This window comes from Pseudoliparis swirei, chromosome 2, assembly GCF_029220125.1.
Source record: "Pseudoliparis swirei isolate HS2019 ecotype Mariana Trench chromosome 2, NWPU_hadal_v1, whole genome shotgun sequence".
Taxonomy (NCBI): Eukaryota; Metazoa; Chordata; class Actinopteri; order Perciformes; family Liparidae; genus Pseudoliparis; species Pseudoliparis swirei.
Window position 1 is genome coordinate 8,669,624 of NC_079389.1, and position 20,343 is coordinate 8,689,966.

Genomic DNA, 20,343 nt, shown 5'->3' on the forward strand with positions numbered 1-20,343 from the left:
ACACACTAAAAAAATAAACAAGACCTCAAAGACACAGCTTTCCTTATCAATTTAATTGGCCATTTATTTTCTCAATTAATCGTGTGGTCAATATAGTGATGGATCGATTGGAGTTTACTAAACCTAATGTAACTTCTTCCAGTTGCTTGCTCTCAGTTCAAAAACAGTCCAAAACCCAAAGATGCTGAAAATTGTACCTATTGAAAAACAATATATATACTGTAACAATTGATTGATCATCCACATTAAAGGAAGCATGCACTGGCTTGGGGTGCTTATCACTATGGCTGGTTAGTGTATGAGTTTTGTTGACACTCCTATACAGAGTTGTGGCACCAATACCACAAAGGGACCTTCTATTTAATACCATTCAGTTGTTAGACTCTGCTAGTGCTGAGCAGGACTCAGAGGACTGGCTTGCCACTGACATGAGAATAGCTGGTCAACCTCAAAGGTCAGTCCACTTCAATTGCCCGGGCAGCAGAACAATCCCTGATGCAATGGCCCGGTAGGGTGTCAATTTGGGCACCGTGGGCTTGCAATGCCCTGGGGGAGCCACTACAACTGAAGCTAAAACTATTATCTCTTGTTTTGAGATGACTGTGTGCATCTTAAATGGTCAAGCACTGCAGCTTGGTCGCATGTCTGTACAGCATCCATTTAATTAACATTTTACATAATAATTGTTGGCCTAAATGTATATATTATTGTGAATGTCTGCTAATCGGATTATCTGTAACTGTCATTATTAAGAGCTGGACTTTTTAGGGACGTTAAGTTGAGTTTGCTCCCTGGTCCTGTGGGCTGTTGGTGATGGCAGCCCTGGCTCTACCTGTGTGGTCCGAGTGGGCCTTCTTCTCTGTCCTATTTTGAGCCGACAGCGAGAAACCCTCTTGGTGTTGTAACTTGTATTTGAGACGTCCTTGCGAGGTTTTGTGAGCTTTTATGACAGGATCCACTTGAATGCTACTCATTTCCTCCCCTGAACCAAAAGCAGAGCAATCCCTAACCTTCAGTTGATGTCATACACGTGTGCCACACCCTCAGTTTAGGGCCCGTCGGTGTATGACTGACGTAAGACGTGGGTATGCGTGAGTCACGGATGGAGAGCATGCTTCACAATATTGCTGTCAGGATATTTTTGTGGCTTTGTTTGTGGCGGGGATAATTTGATCAGAAGCAGACAAACGAGTAGGGATGGGTAATTTCTTTTTTCCCGTTACCGGTTCTAAACCGGTACTTTCAAAACGATACCCGGGCCTGAACGGTGCCTGAACAGATACTTAAAACACAAAACGACAACATTAAAACACTAATCGGCCATAGGCCTATTCACTGTAAAAGCCGTTCTCATGGCCGCACTGACAAAGTTCTGAGCTCTGAGCTAGCGCAAGCTACGAGCTAGCTTAAACATGGTTACAGAGCTACCAACTCTCACGGTTTCGCCGTGTGACACACGCTTTTGCATGTTTTCACACGCTCTCACGCCACACAACCAATTTCTCACGGCAAAAGAAATTCTGATTTTGGGCCGAGGCGCGTTGGTTTCTTTTCAAACTCCGCAACGATAGATGGCGCTAAGGAGCGCATCTGTAAACCTATTCGCTGCATAGACATCCTATTTACCCCAAAGTGTCCCGAAGTTAGCAACAGAAGAAGATTTTCAAACAGACACAACGAGCAGAGACTACGGTGTGTTAATGCAGGGCTCTCAAGTGTCACGCATTGAGCGTGAGACTCACGCATTTCGGTCTTAAGTCACGCACTCCCGCCACACATCGTATTTCTCACGCTGAAAAAACTCTCGGCTATTTAATGTTTTAATGTGCCGCAGCACGCAGACATGAGCTGGCCGCGCTGCCCTCACCGTGGAGGAATCAAGCGCTCCCCTGGAGTTCTGCTGTGAAGTGCCACTTATCCGGCAATCAAAAAAAAGAAATGAGCTACACAATAGCCAATCAGAAAAAAACGTATCTGTTGTATCTGGGTAAGATGTAATCCAGCAACCAATGAAAATAAAGCATCCTGGATAGATATGTCACTCTTGCCTGTCTTCAAAACTTAAGAGCCCTGTTAATGACGTGGTTCAATTAAGTTCTCACTCTCTTAAACTTGAAATAATGTGTTGTGTATGTGCGTGTGATTTTATGTGGTGATGGAAACTCAGTTGTCATAACAAGCAGCAGGAGAGCACCTTGTTAACCTCTTGGTATACTGCATGCTCAAAACATCAGAGCATTGTTTATTAAAGCTGCCCACATAGCATTTATCACTTTATTTGCAGGCCTAGGAAAAGGCACCTCTCAAAAAATTTCAAAACAGCTCTTTGAACAAGAAAGATGTATTATAAAGAATTTTACATAAAGACAGGACATTTGTGCAATAGAATTAGTCATGTTTTTGTAAATGAGAGTAGAGTTAATAAAAAACATTTTAATTATTTAAGGTAGCAAAGATGCCTCGTAAAAGACCTTTGCCAGGCCAGAATGCAGGGTACAACATGGGTACAACATGGGTACAACGCCACATTAATTCAAATGTCCTGATATTTGAGCCACCAACGTGTGTGGCTGCGTGCGCGGCAACATATTGGTCACCCCCGACAAAATCTCACTCCAAGGTTTTTTGAAAAGTTGGCAGCTCTGGCTGTTATGGACAAATGAAATCTGTGAACCAGACCATCGGGCCTCTTTAAATCACAGAGCCACACAGTAGCTTCCTCGTGTTTCAGTCTGTCCAGTCCACTCAAAATGCTTGACACTGATTGCCAGCCGTCCTCGCTTCAGTGAAAAGCAACTACTGCAAACAGTGGAGTGGAGGGGGGAGGTGGACATGTCCCCCCAATTGGCTCAATTCTGTCCGTCTGTCTTTGACCTGAATGCCAAACACGGAAAGCTCTGCCAGACGTTCTTTTTTCCTTTCTTGAAACATCCCTTATTTCTTTTTTGTTTATAATCCTCTTTTAACTTTCCCTTTCTCTTTGTGTGGTGTTGAAAGAGCCTGTGAGCCCCCCCCCCCCCCCTCAGTGAAGTGTGTTGTAAAGTGCTGCCGAAGCCCAGCGCAGCAGTTTGTCGCTCATCTTTCCTCTTTTAACTCGACAGAGGAATGGAGGGTCACGAGGAGCGTGAGCTCTCAGGCTTTCCTCCTTTTTTAAATTCAGCCTTTCCCCCAAATCGGGCTCTTTTCTTTTGTGTGTGTGTTTCTATGCTTTCTCAGGGAAAAGCTGTGTTTTGTTCAACCACCTGTTTGTTAACCATGTCAAGGAAACTGAGCTCAGATTGAATGACAAATGTATCAAGAAAGGGAGATAGCCTTCTAGTGTGTTCTCACGCCGATGCTGTTTTGGGTTGGTTTAAGCTGCGTCCTCATTACCTTCGCATTGGAAATGCGGAAGGTAATGTTTTGATCGCCGTGTATTTGTATGCGTGCGTGCGTGTTATTCGCATAAGTCAAAAAGTATTAAACCGAATCGCATGAAATTTGGTGGGCTGATTGGTTATTATCCGGGGGCCATTTGATTAGATTTTGGGATCGATCGGGTCAAAGGTCATGAAAAGGTCTACCGAGTGCCCGTTCTAGTTACTTTTGTTTCCATTTTAAAATGCATATCTTTTGCTACGTTTATACTCAGCGTTCCAAAGCCCCGTATGTTTGAAAACTTTATCAACCTACAGAGCGGACGACTGAAGTCACGGTTTGCGACTTTTGATGAAAGAAGCTCGCAGCTCCAAAAGTTCCTAAATCTGGTAAAACAATTGCCAAGTCAGTCCCTAACAATTATAATTTTTAATGTGAACAGACAGCTGTCGAGCTAAATGTATTGATTTGTGTTATTGATTTTCAGGATTTAATGAGAATTTGAACTAAAATCTAAAAAAAAGATTTGGAAGAATGTGATAAACAGTCAAATATGGTTAATGGTAAATGGACTTTTATATTTTCTAGTCTTCTGTCACTCACCCATTCACACACTAACAAATCATTCCCAGCGAGGGCACAGCCTTCAATGGCAATTTGGGGCAATTCGTGCCAGAGGACACATTGGACATGGGCTGGGGGAGCCAGGAATCGAACTGCCAATATTCTGATTGGAGGATGGAGGATGACCGCTCTATCTGCTGGCCAACACAAATTACCAAACAAACATCATGTGAAAAGGAGTTAAAACACACAAGTTGAGTTTGTGTTTATTAAAAAGTATTACATGAACTATTAAAGACCAACTGAGACTGGATTTTATTTTTTAATTAACACATCTAGAAATAATATTAGTAAATTATTTTTCAGCCAGCAGTATTCATTCAATAAACATATAACATAACTAGTATTCATAGAGAGCCCTTGAAGTTAAGTTAGTGAGGAGTCAGCAGTCAATGACGGTATAAAACCGTCACTAAAAATTCAAAATGTGAATCACGAAACCACGAGAGGTGACTGAACATCGTCATAAATAAGCACACCATAATGTATCAATACTTATCAATCGCCATATTAATTAATAAGGATGTCCATAACATTTGTGTAAACATTTCCTATTTGGTTGTCATTATTTATTCATTGAGTTAGTGTCACGATTAATAATTCTCATCATCGTTATTTCTTAATGAAAAGAGAAGTGAAATGCCCACAACAAAGTTCACTTGAGTGCAACACACCAGAATGTTCCCCATGTGTGTATATGTGTGTAGGTAGTCCTGATAAAACCGGATGAGCTCACCAGAAGTGTCCAATGAATGAGTTACCGATAACATAAGCTCATGTTTATAGCTCGGCGTTTGATCATAAAGAGGTGTGTGATCATGTCGTAACTTTTTGTTAACTTGTCAGGACCGAATGAACTGAACTGCAGGTGTGAAACATAACCTTATGCTGGCGTGCCTGGGTTCAGGTTTGTATAAATCTTTTGAATCTTCGCTGCATAGCACAATAAAAAGTTTCCCAAACAAAGCCAGGAATTTTACCCCACTGGCATTTCTGGTCTGCTTTTGTATTCAATATCTCAAGTATAGTGGCGGGTAAACACTGTGGAGCATTCTCCCAGCAGACGTCCTCAGGTTGACTCATCCATCCATCCTCACCGGGGGGATTAAATGCAATAAAAGGAAAGGAGAATAATAGCCGGGTCTAATCCAGCAGTTGTAGCCTCCGGCGGATGGAGGCCGCAGCATGTTCAAATACCTCCTGTCTTTTTTCGAAAAGTTGACGTCACCGTCTCCCTCACCTTGTCATGAATCTGCCCTGCCACTTCCTGCCATACTCTCCAAAGAATCACAGCTGCTCTTGTCTCGTCCTCTGGACGTTCACCCTGACCCTTCTACCGTCGTCCTTTTGCCCCGTTTTTGCTGCTGCGTTTAAAGTCGTCACACAATGGAAAGTTGAGTAACTTTAACTTATGGTGAACTTGCCATAAACTCTCCCGGTTGCGCAACTCCCTCCTCTCCCCTCCTCCGCCGTCCCGGGCTGAGAAGAAATCCTGTTTGACAGCTTTAGTGACGGCAAGCAGAGGCACATTCAACTTCACTTTAGTTGTGACTGCTTGTTGCGGAGATGGAAAGCGGTTGTTGGATTCTTCCACGCAGTGACACACACACACACACACACACACACATCCCTGCTTTTTGGTTGTGACTGTAAGAAGGCATTTAGGGAAATTTGCATTTCATAAAATGTAGCCCGCACAGAGGATATCAATCTTTCCAGCAGTAATGGAATCTTTTATATGGTCTAATTTGTGCAGCTACACTTCTTATGAGTCATACTTCTCTTTTGTGGTTACGCTTTTATCTGTGCTCTGCCCTCTCATTAAAAGATACAAATGGAAATGACGAGTGAGGGAATATACAATCCCCCTGCTTCGTGAATGTGTGCTGCGGCCTTATTTTTTTTCCGTGTGTCTAGTCTGTTGGAAGAAAAATATATTTGTGCACATATACTAAATATAGTTTATATACTCGCCCTCCTACATTCTCTCTCTCTATCTCTCTTACACACAATCTTCCATACAGCTGTTTGACGCAGCAGGCGTTTTTACTTGGAAACACACTGTTGTAAATGTCTTAAACGTTAGCACCGTTATTAAACGGCTCTATAAAATATCTTTAAAATGTAACCGGGATGTAGATGATTTTTTAAATTGTCGGTTTCGTCTCCTGAAGGGTGTTTACCGCCATAAATCACAGCGGCGCACAAAAGCTACCGATGGCCTTCCATGAGATTAGATATGAACTGGGCAGTTTTATTTGATTATCCCGGCTGTGGATACAAAAGCTTTACAATATAACTATTCATTCTGTGCCTTTCTGAAAGGGCCCTTATCTTCAGAGCGAGCCTCTTTTCACCTGCATCATCTGCATGCCCACTCCCTTCATCGCAGCGGTCTTGTTTCCAGCTGCAGACTGTTAACTTGGGGGCGGGCTATATTTTCTCGGATTCTCCTCGTGCTCTTGAGACGTCTTTTCATCACACAAACGGTTTAACTTAATTGAATTTACCCCAAACTTTCCTGATCCCATTTGGCTCGTGGTCAGTCCGGCAAACCCACGTCGAATCAAATCACCTGAGACCTGGAGAAACAGAGCATGTAATCGCTCACTGTCTCTCAAAAGAAGGAATAGGTGGGGCTTTGCGTGTGTTTGTGAGAGCGACAGCGGGCAGCTCGAGCACACGCATCGATTGTGTGTGTTCGTGCAGCTCTCTAGCAAATGGCCTTTCACAAGGTGCTTTTCTTCTTGGGCTGGATGTTCCATTTCAGAGAAACTGTCACTGTCCTGAAACCTGTCGGCCGCATAATGTTTTCACCGGTTGGTTGTACTTGGTTTCTTCTTCAGCCGTGTGTCGTGCGTGTGACGTGACTCCTAGGTTTTATCATTGTTACCCAGAGCGATGGACGAGGAGTCGGCAACATGCGAGGTGTGCTGCTATCTCGTGCTGAGGAATTATCCATGTCAGGCACATCCGGGTTTCAAAGACCGGCAACGTGTCCAGGGTGTGTGTGTCCTCCTGTCCAGGGTGTGTGTGTGTCCTCCTGTCCAGGGTGTGTGTGTCCTCCTGTCCAGAGTGTTGTGTGTGTGTGTCCTCCTGTCCAGGGTGTGTGTGTCCTCCTGTCCAGAGTGTTGTGTGTGTGTGTTCTCCTGTCCAGGGTGTGTGTGTGTGTCCTCCTGTCCAGGGTGTGTGTGTGTGTGTGTGTGTGTCCTCCTGTCCAGGGTGTGTGTGTGTGTCCTGTCAAATGCTCAATTTGAAGTGGATACGTGGCTTAAAAATTGTGGACATGGATGGATATAGAATATGGATTAATTTGTAATGACTCGTCACTTGTCAAAACACAAATGAGACTTACACACACACACACACGGACACACACGCGCGTCCTCCTCGGCTCAACCCTGTGCCGTCTTCTCCACAGGAGGACTCCATGAAAGATGACAGAGGAGGTGATTGTTGTAGCCAAGTGGGACTACACGGCCCAGCAGGACCAGGAACTTGACATCCGTAAAAATGAGCGTCTCTACCTGCTGGACGACTCAAAGACCTGGTGGCGCGTCCGCAACGGCGGCAACCACACCGGGTACGTGCCGTCCAACTACGTCGAGCGCAAGAACAGCCTGAAGAAAGGCTCGTTGGTGAAGAACATCAAAGACACGCTGGGTAAGAAGAATTTAGTTTCACTCTGCCTGTGTGCTTTTTTTTTAACGTCGTGGAGAATCTATGCCCTTTTTTTCTTATGTTCTGCTCCCAGGTAACGAAGATCACATGTGGTCATGAACAGGTGTCAGTTTGTGCATATATTGCATATATCATGCATATATGCGTGTGTGTCGAGGCTGGATCTTCTCCGTCTCTCTGCTGGGAGCCGTCAGTGTCCAGGCATCCCGTGGAGTCGGCCTCTGGGCTGTCGGCACATCGACTCGTCCAGTCTTGACTTGAATGCCTTCGCCTGTGTGAAGCCGGAGCTGCCAGCACATGAGAGGGACTGTGCATAAGGAATGGGTGGATGGAGCTTACGTTTTAACGGGGAGAAAAAGATAAACGGTTACTCCAAGCTACTCAAAGGGGTTTCATTTATTTTATAGCCCGCTATGAAAAAGAATCAGGTTCTGGGAAAAATGTTACATTGAATAATGGCTTTTCATAATGCCACGAGGAACATTGATAAAGGCAATAACATCACAATGGATCAGTAAAACAAGACCAGCACGAGAAACATTTGATGCAAGGTTAGAAATAGTCTTCCTCATTTTATTGATGACAAAACAATAACAGAAATGTGTTGTTCATTATTTTGACAATACTAATGATACGTTTAATCACAAGTTTATTTAATACAAGTGATAAACATGTAGTATTGTTGCAGAGTTCATACGCAGCACCTTGTGCATAAAAGCAGAGCTTGCTGTGTGTGTGTGTGTGTGTGTGTGTATGCGTGCGCGCACGTGTGTGTGTGTGCGTGTGCGTGTGTGACGCACATAGCTCCCCCTCAAGTCTGCAAGCAGCGGCGTTAACCATTTCCCAACACAATTATCTTCTGCGTTGCTATTTTAGCATTTTCCGATGAGCTTTTGGTGGAGCGGTCTGAAAGAAACTGTCACCTGTGCGCTCTCGTCTTGTTTTCCGTAACTCTGCGATCATAAAATTGGTTTAATTCATTAGGACTGATGGGGAGACGCATTATCTCATCCAGCTAACTGACCGCACATGACACCATTTCATTGTCTGACTTTTAATTAGGCGGAGGTGGCACAATGATCACGGGTCGGTTCCTGAAGCCCTTAATCACCATTAGAGTACAGATGTCACATCTGTACTCTAATCTTGACCTACGGAGATGGTATCAGTTGCTAAACTGGGACGTGTTGCTATTATTCAGTCAAGAATGGATGAATCGAGTTAAACATGCTCCGCTCGCTCTACTTTCTTGTAGCAGGAAAAGAGTCTGGAGCGTGGCACAGAATTACCATTTTGTTTTTGACATTTCTCGCATTAGTTACCACTTTTTTTCGAAGGCTGATGGAGTGGGGGGTGGTGGAGGTGAGGAAATAGAAACTGTGGCAGAAATTCTAACGAGACAGAATGATCAAGAAGTTCAGTGGTAATAAAAATAGTAACTTTGTGGCCTTGAAAGGCAGACGTATTTAGAGTTGAGTGTGGAGGAGAGAGATGGAGAGGGGAGGAGGCTGTGTGGAAACCAGCCCCCAGGGAAACTCTACATCTCTATAAGGGCCAGCGTGTGTGTGTGTGTGTGTGTGTGTGTGTGTGTCGGTGATCCCATCAACCTCGTTCTCTGTCACCGTAGGTCTCTGCTTTTCTATGATCAGGAGATTGATTAGTGGATAAATCAGCAGCCAAATGGTGGTGTAGGAGTGATGGATTACCCTCCCGGTGCTCGACTTTGTTATATATCGACGACAACATTACGGCCTAATTCCTTTTCAGTCCAAGTAGTTTTCTTCCAGCTAGTAGCTCTTTAGTGTTAAAAGCCTGATAAAATCCAATAGGCAAGAACATTTTCCCGATGAGCTGATGAGCAGCAGGTGAGGTCATGGCTAATGGAGCTTATGCACACAGTTGAACGGAGCATCTGATTGGCTGAGAGCGTGATTACTTCCGGCTCGTCAGTGCGTCCACACTGTGACAAGCACCTTGCAGACAGTTGGTGATTCCTGGTATCTCCAGTTTTCCTCCTGTGCTTTAGCTCATCCAGACAGAATTTTATTGTAAAATGGATCCATGCTGGTTTGTGTCCCAGTTTCCTTTTCACCGGAAATTAAGACGGTAATGGGTGAAAGAATTCAGCAAAAGTTCGACTCATTTCTGAAACTGGGCCAGCACTCGCCAGCACAACGGAGTGGCAAGTTCGAGTTCGGTCCACGTGAGATTTGACATGACGTCTGTGTGATTGTGCGTGGGCGAATGTGAGGCGTCGGAGAGCCCTTCGTCCTGTCCTTTGGTCCAAAAAACACAAAACCCCGGCAGTCCATTTTACTCTGTACTTTCTAATCCAACTTGTTATTGCGAGTGTCGTCCTGAACAGACTCGGCCGAGCTGCGAGGAGGCAGACATGTGCACATGTGTAAAGCACGCCATGTGGTCCAGGGTTTAGTCTCAGGAAGCTCCCGATAAAAGCTGAGATGTATACACGGTCCATACGGAGCCTGGCAGTTAAGGCGGGGGGGGGGTGGTTTGAGTTACCTTTTGTGTTGAGAAGTAGAAAGCTGTGAGGTCTGGAGGCTTTGTGGTCGCAGACAAACGGCCTTCAGAACCGCATCGTCCCAGTTTCATTCCTGTGACCTCCCTCCTATGGAGCGGCGGCAGAGGACACCACTGTAAACCCCACACACACACACACACACACACACACACACACTCTCTCTCTCCTTTTCCATCCCCCGTTCATCCCACAGGACAGGGGGGCTACCCGTGGCTTATCCTCGGCACCGTGTGTGTGGTGTCTTTATGCGTTCCCCGTGATGCTCACACTATACGATGTGTTCTTTTGAAGTGATTAGGGTTTAAGATAATAGTTTGATCCATTAATTCTTCTTGGCCTGACAGGCTGCTGCTGCTGCTTTAGGCATCCCATTTCATGTTCTTGTCGCTTTTGGCGAGTTTGACTGGTTTTACACCGTAATATGTTAAGTATAGACAAAGTGGCACTTGTGGAACAATGAGTGGAGAGCAGCAGTGCGGGGGATGTTCTTCAAAGGGCCAAATAGCTGCTCTGTGATTCCCTCAAAGCACTCTGAGAAGTCAAAGCACTCGCTGACACCGTGCTAATCCTTCATTTAGGGACCAGGTTGTGCTATTTCATGACTGTTCTTAAATGTGTTTGATGGGGGGTTTTGTATTGTGTAGACTCCTTATTACATTAACTTCCCCAACTGCCCTCCACCGTACCCTGTAGAGCGAAGCAATACTTCACTCTACAGGGTACATGCCGGCAGCGAGGCTTTTATCAACTCATTTCTCTCTGACTTGACGTCCTCTGGGTGGGAAAAGCTTGTCTCCTTGTAGAAGATGATGATGAGGTGGGTGAAGGTTGGGAGGGAACGTGTGCGTGTGCGTGCGGCGATGGTCTATTTAATTTTCCCCACGGGATCACCTGAGCTCGGCTCAGGAGTCAACCTTTGTCCTCAGCTCAGTCAGGAGATACTGCGTCAGGCACGCCGCTCTCCATAAACATGATCTGCTTGTTATTCCTGTCTCACTCTTTTTTTTTTCTTTGCATTTTTGGTCAGCTGTGGCCTCTGATGTGCTCGGTCTAATGTGTGTGTGTGTGAGAAACAGCTGCCAAGGGGCCCTCGTCTTTCTTCACAGCTCTCCTCCTCCTCCTCTCTGCCAACAACTCTCATGCCCCTCTGTGTGAACCCACCAATGTAAATGTCTCACCCTGGGTTGGCATTAGTCGTCACACATGAGCCTCAATTGTCAGGTGAACGATTTATTCGTGTCCGCCACGTGGGGTATCACTCTTATTTTAACTTTCCTCTGAAGAGGGAAGTCCTTGGTTCTGTTCAGCTCAGAGACTTTATGAAAACGACGGCCTTGTTTATGTGTGCAAACGCACATTTAAAGACGTCCTCTGAAAAGTACGCGAGTGGAAAAGACCGACAGGTGAGGCGGGCGCAGACTTTGGTGCTGGGTGTGCGTGTCGCTATCAAGCCCATGGTGCATGCTCCACTTTCCAGTCCCTGTCTCCACCACCTATTCTCGGCCTTGTTGATTGGTGCAGATGTGTGTACAGTGTGTTGATGGTGTCTGCAGAATACCAGCTAGATGGCAAGCTGTGTGTAAAAGGTCAGATGGGGTGCTCGGTGGAGGCGTGTGTGTGTGTGTGTGTGTGTGTGTGTGTGTGTGTGTTCTGTTATCAAGAGTTTCGATCTGTCCTTCACCGCTGCACTTTCTCTTGGGATGTCCTGTATCCTCTTCCTAAGGTAGTTAGTGTGCTTCTGAGGGTCCGAGAGTGCAGCCTGCGGCCTCGATTAGTTTCCTGCTGCCCTGAGCGGCCTCTCCTCCCCGTGGAGCGCCGCCTTCAGTCGGCACAGCGAGGCGCAGGCTGCCGTTCTCGCGGTACGCTATCAACGGATGAAATGAGACTTTCCAGGAGGAGTTTCCTGTATTGACAAACCAGGAGAGCGACCCCCTGCAGCGCTCTTCGTGGCTCCAGAGCAATTCAGCATTCTCCAGCTAATTGATTTGATTCTCCAGCTGGCGTTGTAACCGTGAGGTTCCCTCTCGCCGTCTCCATCGGGCAGCTGTTTGTCGGTGGGAAAACGTCCCGGACGCTTTCTGCTTGGCAACAAACAGCGGACGAAGTCGGCCTCTAGCTGGTGAACATTTAAGAGACGAAACAAAGCTGACCACCGGAGGTGGTTCTGTAACCATGATTGCAAATGAACGCTCATGTTGCATCATGTCGGCGGGATGTGTCCGTTCGCTAACACGTGCGCCGTCTCAACTTCATACGGTGATAATATGTCAGTGTTGTGGTTCCAAAAAGTCGATAAATGCAGGTAAAAAATGGATTTCAAGCAAATGAGAAGAAAGAAATCTGGTCCTCCGTCTCATTCTCTTGTGTTTCTATTCATGCTGCAGGTTTGGGAAAAACTAGGAGGAAGACGAGCGCCCGCGATGCATCCCCAACGCCCAGCTCGGACACGGAGCACCCCTCCAATGGGAGCGGCGGCGGCGCTGCTGAACGGATCTATGACCTCAACATCCCCGCCGTGGTCAAGTTTGCCTACACGGCGGAGAGAGAGGACGAGCTGACGCTGGTCAAGGGCTCCAAGGTCACCGTGATGGAGAAGTGCAGCGATGGCTGGTGGCGGGGCGGTCAGTCGGGCCGCGTGGGCTGGTTCCCCTCCAACTATGTGCTGGAGGAGCTGGGCCGGGCCGACGACGGAGAGGAAGGAGATTCTTCTGGCCACCAGGGAGGCGCTCAAGGGACTGTGTTGGCTAACGGGCGGGCGGGCGGCCGCGAAGCAGCAGTGCTCCACCTGGTTCAAACGCTCTACCCCTTCAGCTCCGTGACCGAGGAGGAGCTGAACTTTGAGAAGGGAGAGGTCATGGAGGTGGTGGAGAAGCCGGAGAACGACCCGGAGTGGTGGCGGTGTAAGAACTCACGGGGCGCGGTGGGCCTGGTGCCTAAGAACTATGTGGTGGTGGTGGACGAGCGGCCCGCCCCGCCCCCCTCCTCCGCGCCCGGCTTCGCGGCGGCGGCGCGCTCGGGGAAGTTCGCCGGGAGGGACTGGTACTACGCCGACATCACCAGACACCAGGCCGAGTCCATACTCAACGAGAGAGGAGAGGAGGGCGACTTCCTCATACGGGACAGCGAGTCATCGGTGAGTCTGGGGGGACGGCGGGGGAGGAAGACTTCAGGGAGGCGGTTGAGGTAGATGTTAGGAGACGGGACCTCTCTGAGGAATGTGGTTTAGCTCCTGCGTGACGCGTCATGGGCCGACTTCCAAGGACACAGTCATCCGCAGGCTCAAAAGAACAATGACCGGGTCTGGTTCTGTCCAGCCTCACGTGGGTCACCAGCTCACATCTGCACGAGCAGCTGGGAGCACTTTGTCGATATACATTTGTACGTGGACAGTTTGTTCCACAGCAAAACACTTTGTGAGCTTTAACAACGATGTCACGACGCTTTCCCCTCAACGGTCCCTCGCGTCCAGTCTTCTCCTCGGCCTTCTTGCTGCACATGTCACCGCCACCTGTCGATCAGAGGAAGAGTTTAAAGCCGTTAGCAGCGATGTGCATCGTTCTACGCACCATGTGGGCGTGTCCTCAACACAATAAGGGTCTCATCAAAACAATGATAGCTTTATAAAAACAGCTTTCTGGTCCGAGACTCGACGGGAAACTTTTTAGAGATTCCTGATGCCGTTTAAAAGTTGTAAATGTCTCTTTGAATCATTTCGGAGTCAGAGTCGTGAATGTTCGGTCCGGCTCTTTCGCGGTGAGAACACGCTGCCCCCTGCTGGAGCAAAGCCGCCTCGTCTCTGCCGTCACTCCTCCGTGTTTCTAACCACACATCCACTTGTCTGCCTCTTTGTTTTTTCAGCCCAACGATTTCTCCGTGTCTCTGAAGGCGTCCGCTAAGAATAAGCACTTTAAAGTGCAGCAGTCGGAGGGAGTGTACTGTATCGGCCAGCGCAAGTTCGACTCCATCGATGAACTGGTGGAGCACTACAAGAAGGCCCCGATCTTCACCAGCGAGCACGGAGAGAAGCTGTACCTGGTCAAAGCGCTGCTGTGATTCACACCATCTCACCTACACTGGATCGCACACACACACACACACACACACACGTTTAATGCCACCCCCTAACTGTCTTAACTCAAGCTTTAGCTGTGGCCCCTCATCGCGGCGGCGTACATCCAGTGTGATCTGCTGCCCCCCGTGTGCTCAGCTGAACCTCTCGCTCTCCAACCGGCCTCCTCCTTCACGTACGGCTCAGTGCGCCATCGTCTGCCGAGCTGACGTGTGCAGTGAGAACAGAACGCCCGAGGCCTGGTTGGGGGCGGAGCTCTCCCTCTGATGTCATAAACAATGTCCATTTACGACCACGCACATTGTAGGTTACGCCATTGCTCTTAATCCTTATAGGGGGAAAGACGTCTGAGGGACCTTGCCTGTCAAATTGCTGGCAGTTATTTTATTTGGTTCATTTATTTGTTAAGGGAAATTTGTGTTCCTCGGTTAACTTTTCTTTTTTCTTTTTTTAAAGATCATTTAAATTCCTCTCGTGGGGGGGGGGGCGGGGGGGTCACTGCTGTTTCATACGACTTCACAAAGTGACCAGAATTAATTTCTCTCTTGCCTTTTTTTCTCCTAATTTTCATCATTCCTTTTTTTAAATATAATTATCTCCCCCACCCCCATTTTGGATTTGTGTCTCCCGTCGCCTTTACGAAAAGTTTCCTTCTCCACAATCTTTTAGAAGTGATTTGAAATTCTGCGTACGATACTTCCTGTAATATTCCTAAAGGGCAGTATGGGGGGGGGGGGCATTAATGCAATAGAGGAGACCGCTGATTTCTCGTCGAGATGAATGTTTATCGATGTCACCAAATGGGCCGCCCTGTACCCGAACTACTGGCTCCAGGTCTGCACTCCCCATGCGTGGCGTTCCCGTGTAGCTCTGTGCTTCATGTTGTCTCATTGGACATGTCTCTGCTCATGCTTCTGTTCTCCAGTGTGTGTCTGTAGCTCCGTGACGATACCGACTGAAGAACAATAAAAAACTACTTTTTGGTAACACGTTTGAGAAAATACACTTAATTTCTTCAGCTCCTACTAATTAACGCAGTTATGAAATCGTACCTCTCCTGGCGTAATATTTCTCGAAGATTGGAATATCTTTGGGAATCTTGTCATTACGGAGAATTTTGAGAAATGTGTAATTTTACATGCAAATACACAAATATTTATAAGATGACTGGGACCTAGATGAATGAACTAAGAAGGGATGGCCCTGAGCTCGACACTGAAACGTCACACATCGTCTTTTATTGGTCAACAAATAGTTTAAACCCCAATCCTCTAAACCCCTCCCCCAAAACAGCAATTGTCCAATCGTAATTTAGCAACTGTAAACTCCACACGCACGTCAAGGATGCTCTGTTTCATAACTACCCGTTTCATCTGGTAAACTGATATCAATAATATCTTTAAGCTGCATGTGTTGCGCATGACCAGGACGTTGAAGCAACAATGACTACGGGAGCTGGGCTTAACAGTCAATTTATAATTAGTTATCTTTTATTGCGAGAAACCAAATATATATAAATCTGGTTGATAATAGAAAAAATAATCTAGTCCTACCAAACATTTGAATTCCTTTTTTAATTTTTGCATTTGTCTACCAATGGAAGTGATCATGGGGTCCTCAGCTTTTATATGATATATCTGAATGTTATTGAGCATTATTTAATTATTGTCTCCACTGTGTATATATATATATATTAAAAAAATAAAGATGAGGTGCATATATAAATTGCTGAGATCAAACTATGGTACTGTGTCACTGACAATGTGATGAGAATTTAAATACTTTTGTTCAATAAATATTTTGGAAAAATACCCAAATGGCGTGTGTGATTGGTTGTCATCTGTCCCGCTGGTTGTTGTTGTGCCTCCTTCCTGTGCCGGCACTCATTTGGAAGATACTATTGTTCTATGTTTCAATTTCTTTCCGAATAAACAAGCAACCCGGGAGCAATGTGGTGTTCAGTGTTTCCTTCAAGGACTCCAGAGGGACGAGCCACAGATTGGACGATCGACCCGACATTTAACGGCCCACGTGCTCCACCAGCTGAGCTGACGTCAGCAGAAGAGACCAGCACGCCGTTCATAGGAGGCGTTTACACCATGTGGCCCACTGGCTGCAGGTCAATGGAGGCTGCGACGATAGCAACAATCTCTTCTTCACTTTCCTGTGTTGAAGAACGGGTGAAAGGGACCTTAAGGGATGTGCACACAGCCGGTACGACAGAGAGCTGGAATGTTAATGAACGTCGATTTGTACAAACATGAGACGTGTCGATGAGATCAAAGGACAGGTCAAGGTCACCTTGACAAGAACAGGGCCGACTTGCTAAAATCTGATTGGTGGAAAAGTGACGTGGAGGGAGGTATATGATTCAGATTGGTGGAGTCTCCTCAGGAGGAAATGTTGAACTTGTTACAAGAAGAATTGTATTCTTGAGCAAGCAATAAACGCCTCCCTGCTGAAACCTGTCGTCTTCATTTGTCACAACAGCATCGAAGTACACATTCTTGTTCTGCGGGAAATCTCTCTCTCTCTCTCTCTCTCTATACATACAAAGACTTCTTTGCACTTTCTACATTTGTTTTTTTCTGTCAAGAAAAAAATAACTTTGGAAGAGTAATACATATATATATAAAATATTTATTGCTCTTCCAAAATAATGTTTTCAACTTTCTGGCTGTAATATCTTATCCCGCATTATTAGAGACATGTCTGATAAAATCTCGACCCCTTGACTGAATATCTGCTCAATACACAAGACTTGTTGGACTCGATTGGCTTCTGTCAGAGAGTACAGAAACCCACTCACAGCTTTGGCCACACGCTTGATCTTGTTCTTACTTATGGCGTTGACATTGAGCATTTGAACGTCTTCCCACAGAATCCTCTTCTGTCAGACCACAACCTCATAACTTTTGAATTTATACTACCGGAGTGTACTCCGTTAGTCAAAAGTTTTTACACTAGATGTCTAACTGATAGTGCTGTAGCTAAATTTAAAGCGATTCCTTCTGTATTTGATTCGATACCACGTCTCAATATAACAGAGGACTCCTGGTCTAACTTTAGTCCGTCCCAGATTGATCATCTTGTTGACAGTGCCATAGGCTCTCTGAGAATGACACTGGACTCGATAGCCCCTCTGAAGAAGAAGACAGTGAGGAAGGAGGTTTGCTCCTGGTATAACCCTCAGACCCGCAAACTGAAGCAAGCGTCACGAAAGCTTGAGCATATGGCGTTCAACTAATCTCGAAGAATCTCGCTTAGTTTGGCGAGATAGTCTTAAAACATATAAGAAGGCCCTCCGTAATGCCAGAGCAGCCTATTACTCATCAATAATAGAAAAAAATAAAAACAACCCCAGGTTTCTCTTCAGCACTGTAGCCAGGCTGACAGAGTGTCACAGCTCTGTGGAGCCGAGCATTCCTATAAACCTTAGTGGTAATGACTTTATGAACTTCTTTAATGAAAAGATTTTAACTATTAGGGACAAGATTAATAATCTCTTGCCCATAACCAGTGCCAATCTGTCCTCAAGTGGAATGGCCTTGGAAACCGCTGTATGCCCTGGTGTATATTTGGAGGATTTTCTCCTATCAACCGTGACCAATTATTTTCAACGGTTTCTACTTGAACACGTCTACCTGTCTCTTGGACCCCATCCCGACGAGGCTGCTTAAAGACGTTTTGCCTTTAATTGGCGGCTCTCTATTAGATATTATCAATGTGTCTCTGCTAACAGGCCACGTACCACACTCCTTCAAGGTGGCTGTTATTAAACCTCTCCTGAAGAAGCCCACTCTGGATCCAGAGGTATTGGCTAACTACAGACCGATCTCTAACCTCCCTTCCTCTCCAAGATCCTTGAGAAAGTGGTGCCAAATCAGTTGTCGACTTTCTACATCATAATAGTTTATTTGAGAAATTTCAATCAGGATTTAGAAAACACCACAGCACCGAGACGGCACTGGTGAAAATTACAAATGACCTCTTAATGGCAGCAGATAAAGGACTCCTCTCTGTCCTGGTCTTGTTAGACCTTAGTGCTGCATTCGACACCATTGACCATGACATCCTGTTACAGAGACTGGAGCAGTCGATTGGCATTTCAGGCACGGCACTAATTTGGTTTAAATCCTATTTATCAGATCGATCTCAGTTTGTATTTGTAAACGATGACGCCTCGATAACCACCAACGTTAATCACGGAGTTCCACAAGGTTCTGTGCTTGGACCAATTTTATTTACCTTATACATGCTTCCTTTGGGCAATATTATCAGGAAACACTCCATAAACTTTCATTGTTATGCAGATGACACTCAACTATATTTATCGATAAAACCAGAGGAGAGCAACCAACTCTGTAAAATTCAAGCATGTCTTAAAGACATAAAAACATGGATGACCTGCAACTTCTTGATGTTAAACTCAGACAAAACCGAAGTAATTTTAATCGGCCCTGAGCACCTCAGAGATCAATTATCTGGTGATGTGGATTCTGTAGACGGCATTGCCCTGGCATCCAACACCACTGTAAAGAATCTTGGCGTTTGAGAAAATACACTTAATTTCTTCAGCTCCTACTAATTAACAGTTATGAAATCGTACCTCTCCTGGCGTAATATTTCTCGAAGATTGGAATATCTTTGGGAATCTTGTCATTACGGAGAATTTTGAGAAATGTGTAATTTACATGCAAATACACAAATATTTATAAGATGACTGGGACCTAGATGAATGAACTAAGAAGGATGGCCCTGAGCTCGACACTGAAACGTCACACATCGTCTTTTATTGGTCAACAAATAGTTTAAACCCCAATCCTCTAAACCCCTCCCCCAAAACAGCAATTGTCCAATCGTAATTTAGCAACTGTAAACTCCACACGCACGTCAAGGATGCTCTGTTTCATAACTACCCGTTTCATCTGGTAAACTGATATCAATAATATCTTTAAGCTGCATGTGTTAGCATGACCAGGACGTTGAAGCAACAATGACTACGGGAGCTGGGCTTAACAGTCAATTTATAATTAGTTATCTTTTATTGCGAGAAACCAAATATATATAAATCTGGTTGATAATAGAAAAAATAATCTAGTCCTACCAAACATTTGAATTCCTTTTTTAATTTTTGCATTTGTCTACCAATGGAAGTGATCATGGGGTCCTCAGCTTTTATATGATATATCTGAATGTTATTGAGCATTATTTAATTATTGTCTCCACTGTGTATATATATATATATTTAAAAAATAAAGATGAGGTGCATATATAAATTGCTGAGATCAAACTATGGTACTGTGTCACTGACAATGTGATGAGAATTTAAATACTTTTGTTCAATAAATATTTTGGAAAAATACCCAAATGGCGTGTGTGATTGGTTGTCATCTGTCCCGCTGGTTGTTGTTGTGCCTCCTTCCTGTGCCGGCACTCATTTGGAAGATACTATTGTTCTATGTTTCAATTTCTTTCCGAATAAACAAGCAACCCGGGAGCAATGTGGTGTTCAGTGTTTCCTTCAAGGACTCCAGAGGGACGAGCCACAGATTGGACGATCGACCCGACATTTAACGGCCCACGTGCTCCACCAGCTGAGCTGACGTCAGCAGAAGAGACCAGCACGCCGTTCATAGGAGGCGTTTACACCATGTGGCCCACTGGCTGCAGGTCAATGGAGGCTGCGACGATAGCAACAATCTCTTCTTCACTTTCCTGTGTTGAAGAACGGGTGAAAGGGACCTTAAGGGATGTGCACACAGCCGGTACGACAGAGCTGGAATGTTAATGAACGTCGATTTGTACAAACATGAGACGTGTCGATGAGATCAAAGGACAGGTCAAGGTCACCTTGACAAGAACAGGGCCGACTTGCTAAAATCTGATTGGTGGAAAAGTGACGTGGAGGGAGGTATATGATTCAGATTGGTGGAGTCTCCTCAGGAGGAAATGTTGAACTTGTTACAAGAAGAATTGTATTCTTGAGCAAGCAATAAACGCCTCCCTGCTGAAACCTGTCGTCTTCATTTGTCACAACAGCATCGAAGTACACATTCTTGTTCTGCGG

General features: G+C 45.6%; 1 protein-coding gene across 1 annotated transcript in view; it reads left to right on the forward strand.

The window, feature by feature from the left end:
* nck2a (NCK adaptor protein 2a) overlaps positions 1-15,005 on the forward strand; it is a 28,690-nt gene extending 13,685 nt beyond the window's left edge. The window contains exons 2-4 of the mRNA XM_056435212.1: positions 7,403-7,644; positions 12,589-13,337; positions 14,063-15,005. Coding sequence (XP_056291187.1) covers positions 7,419-7,644; positions 12,589-13,337; positions 14,063-14,257 — 1,170 coding nt within the window. The 5' untranslated portion in view covers positions 7,403-7,418 and the 3' untranslated portion in view covers positions 14,258-15,005. The remainder of the gene's footprint in view (positions 1-7,402; positions 7,645-12,588; positions 13,338-14,062) is intronic.
* The last annotated feature ends 5,338 nt before the right edge of the window (positions 15,006-20,343 follow it).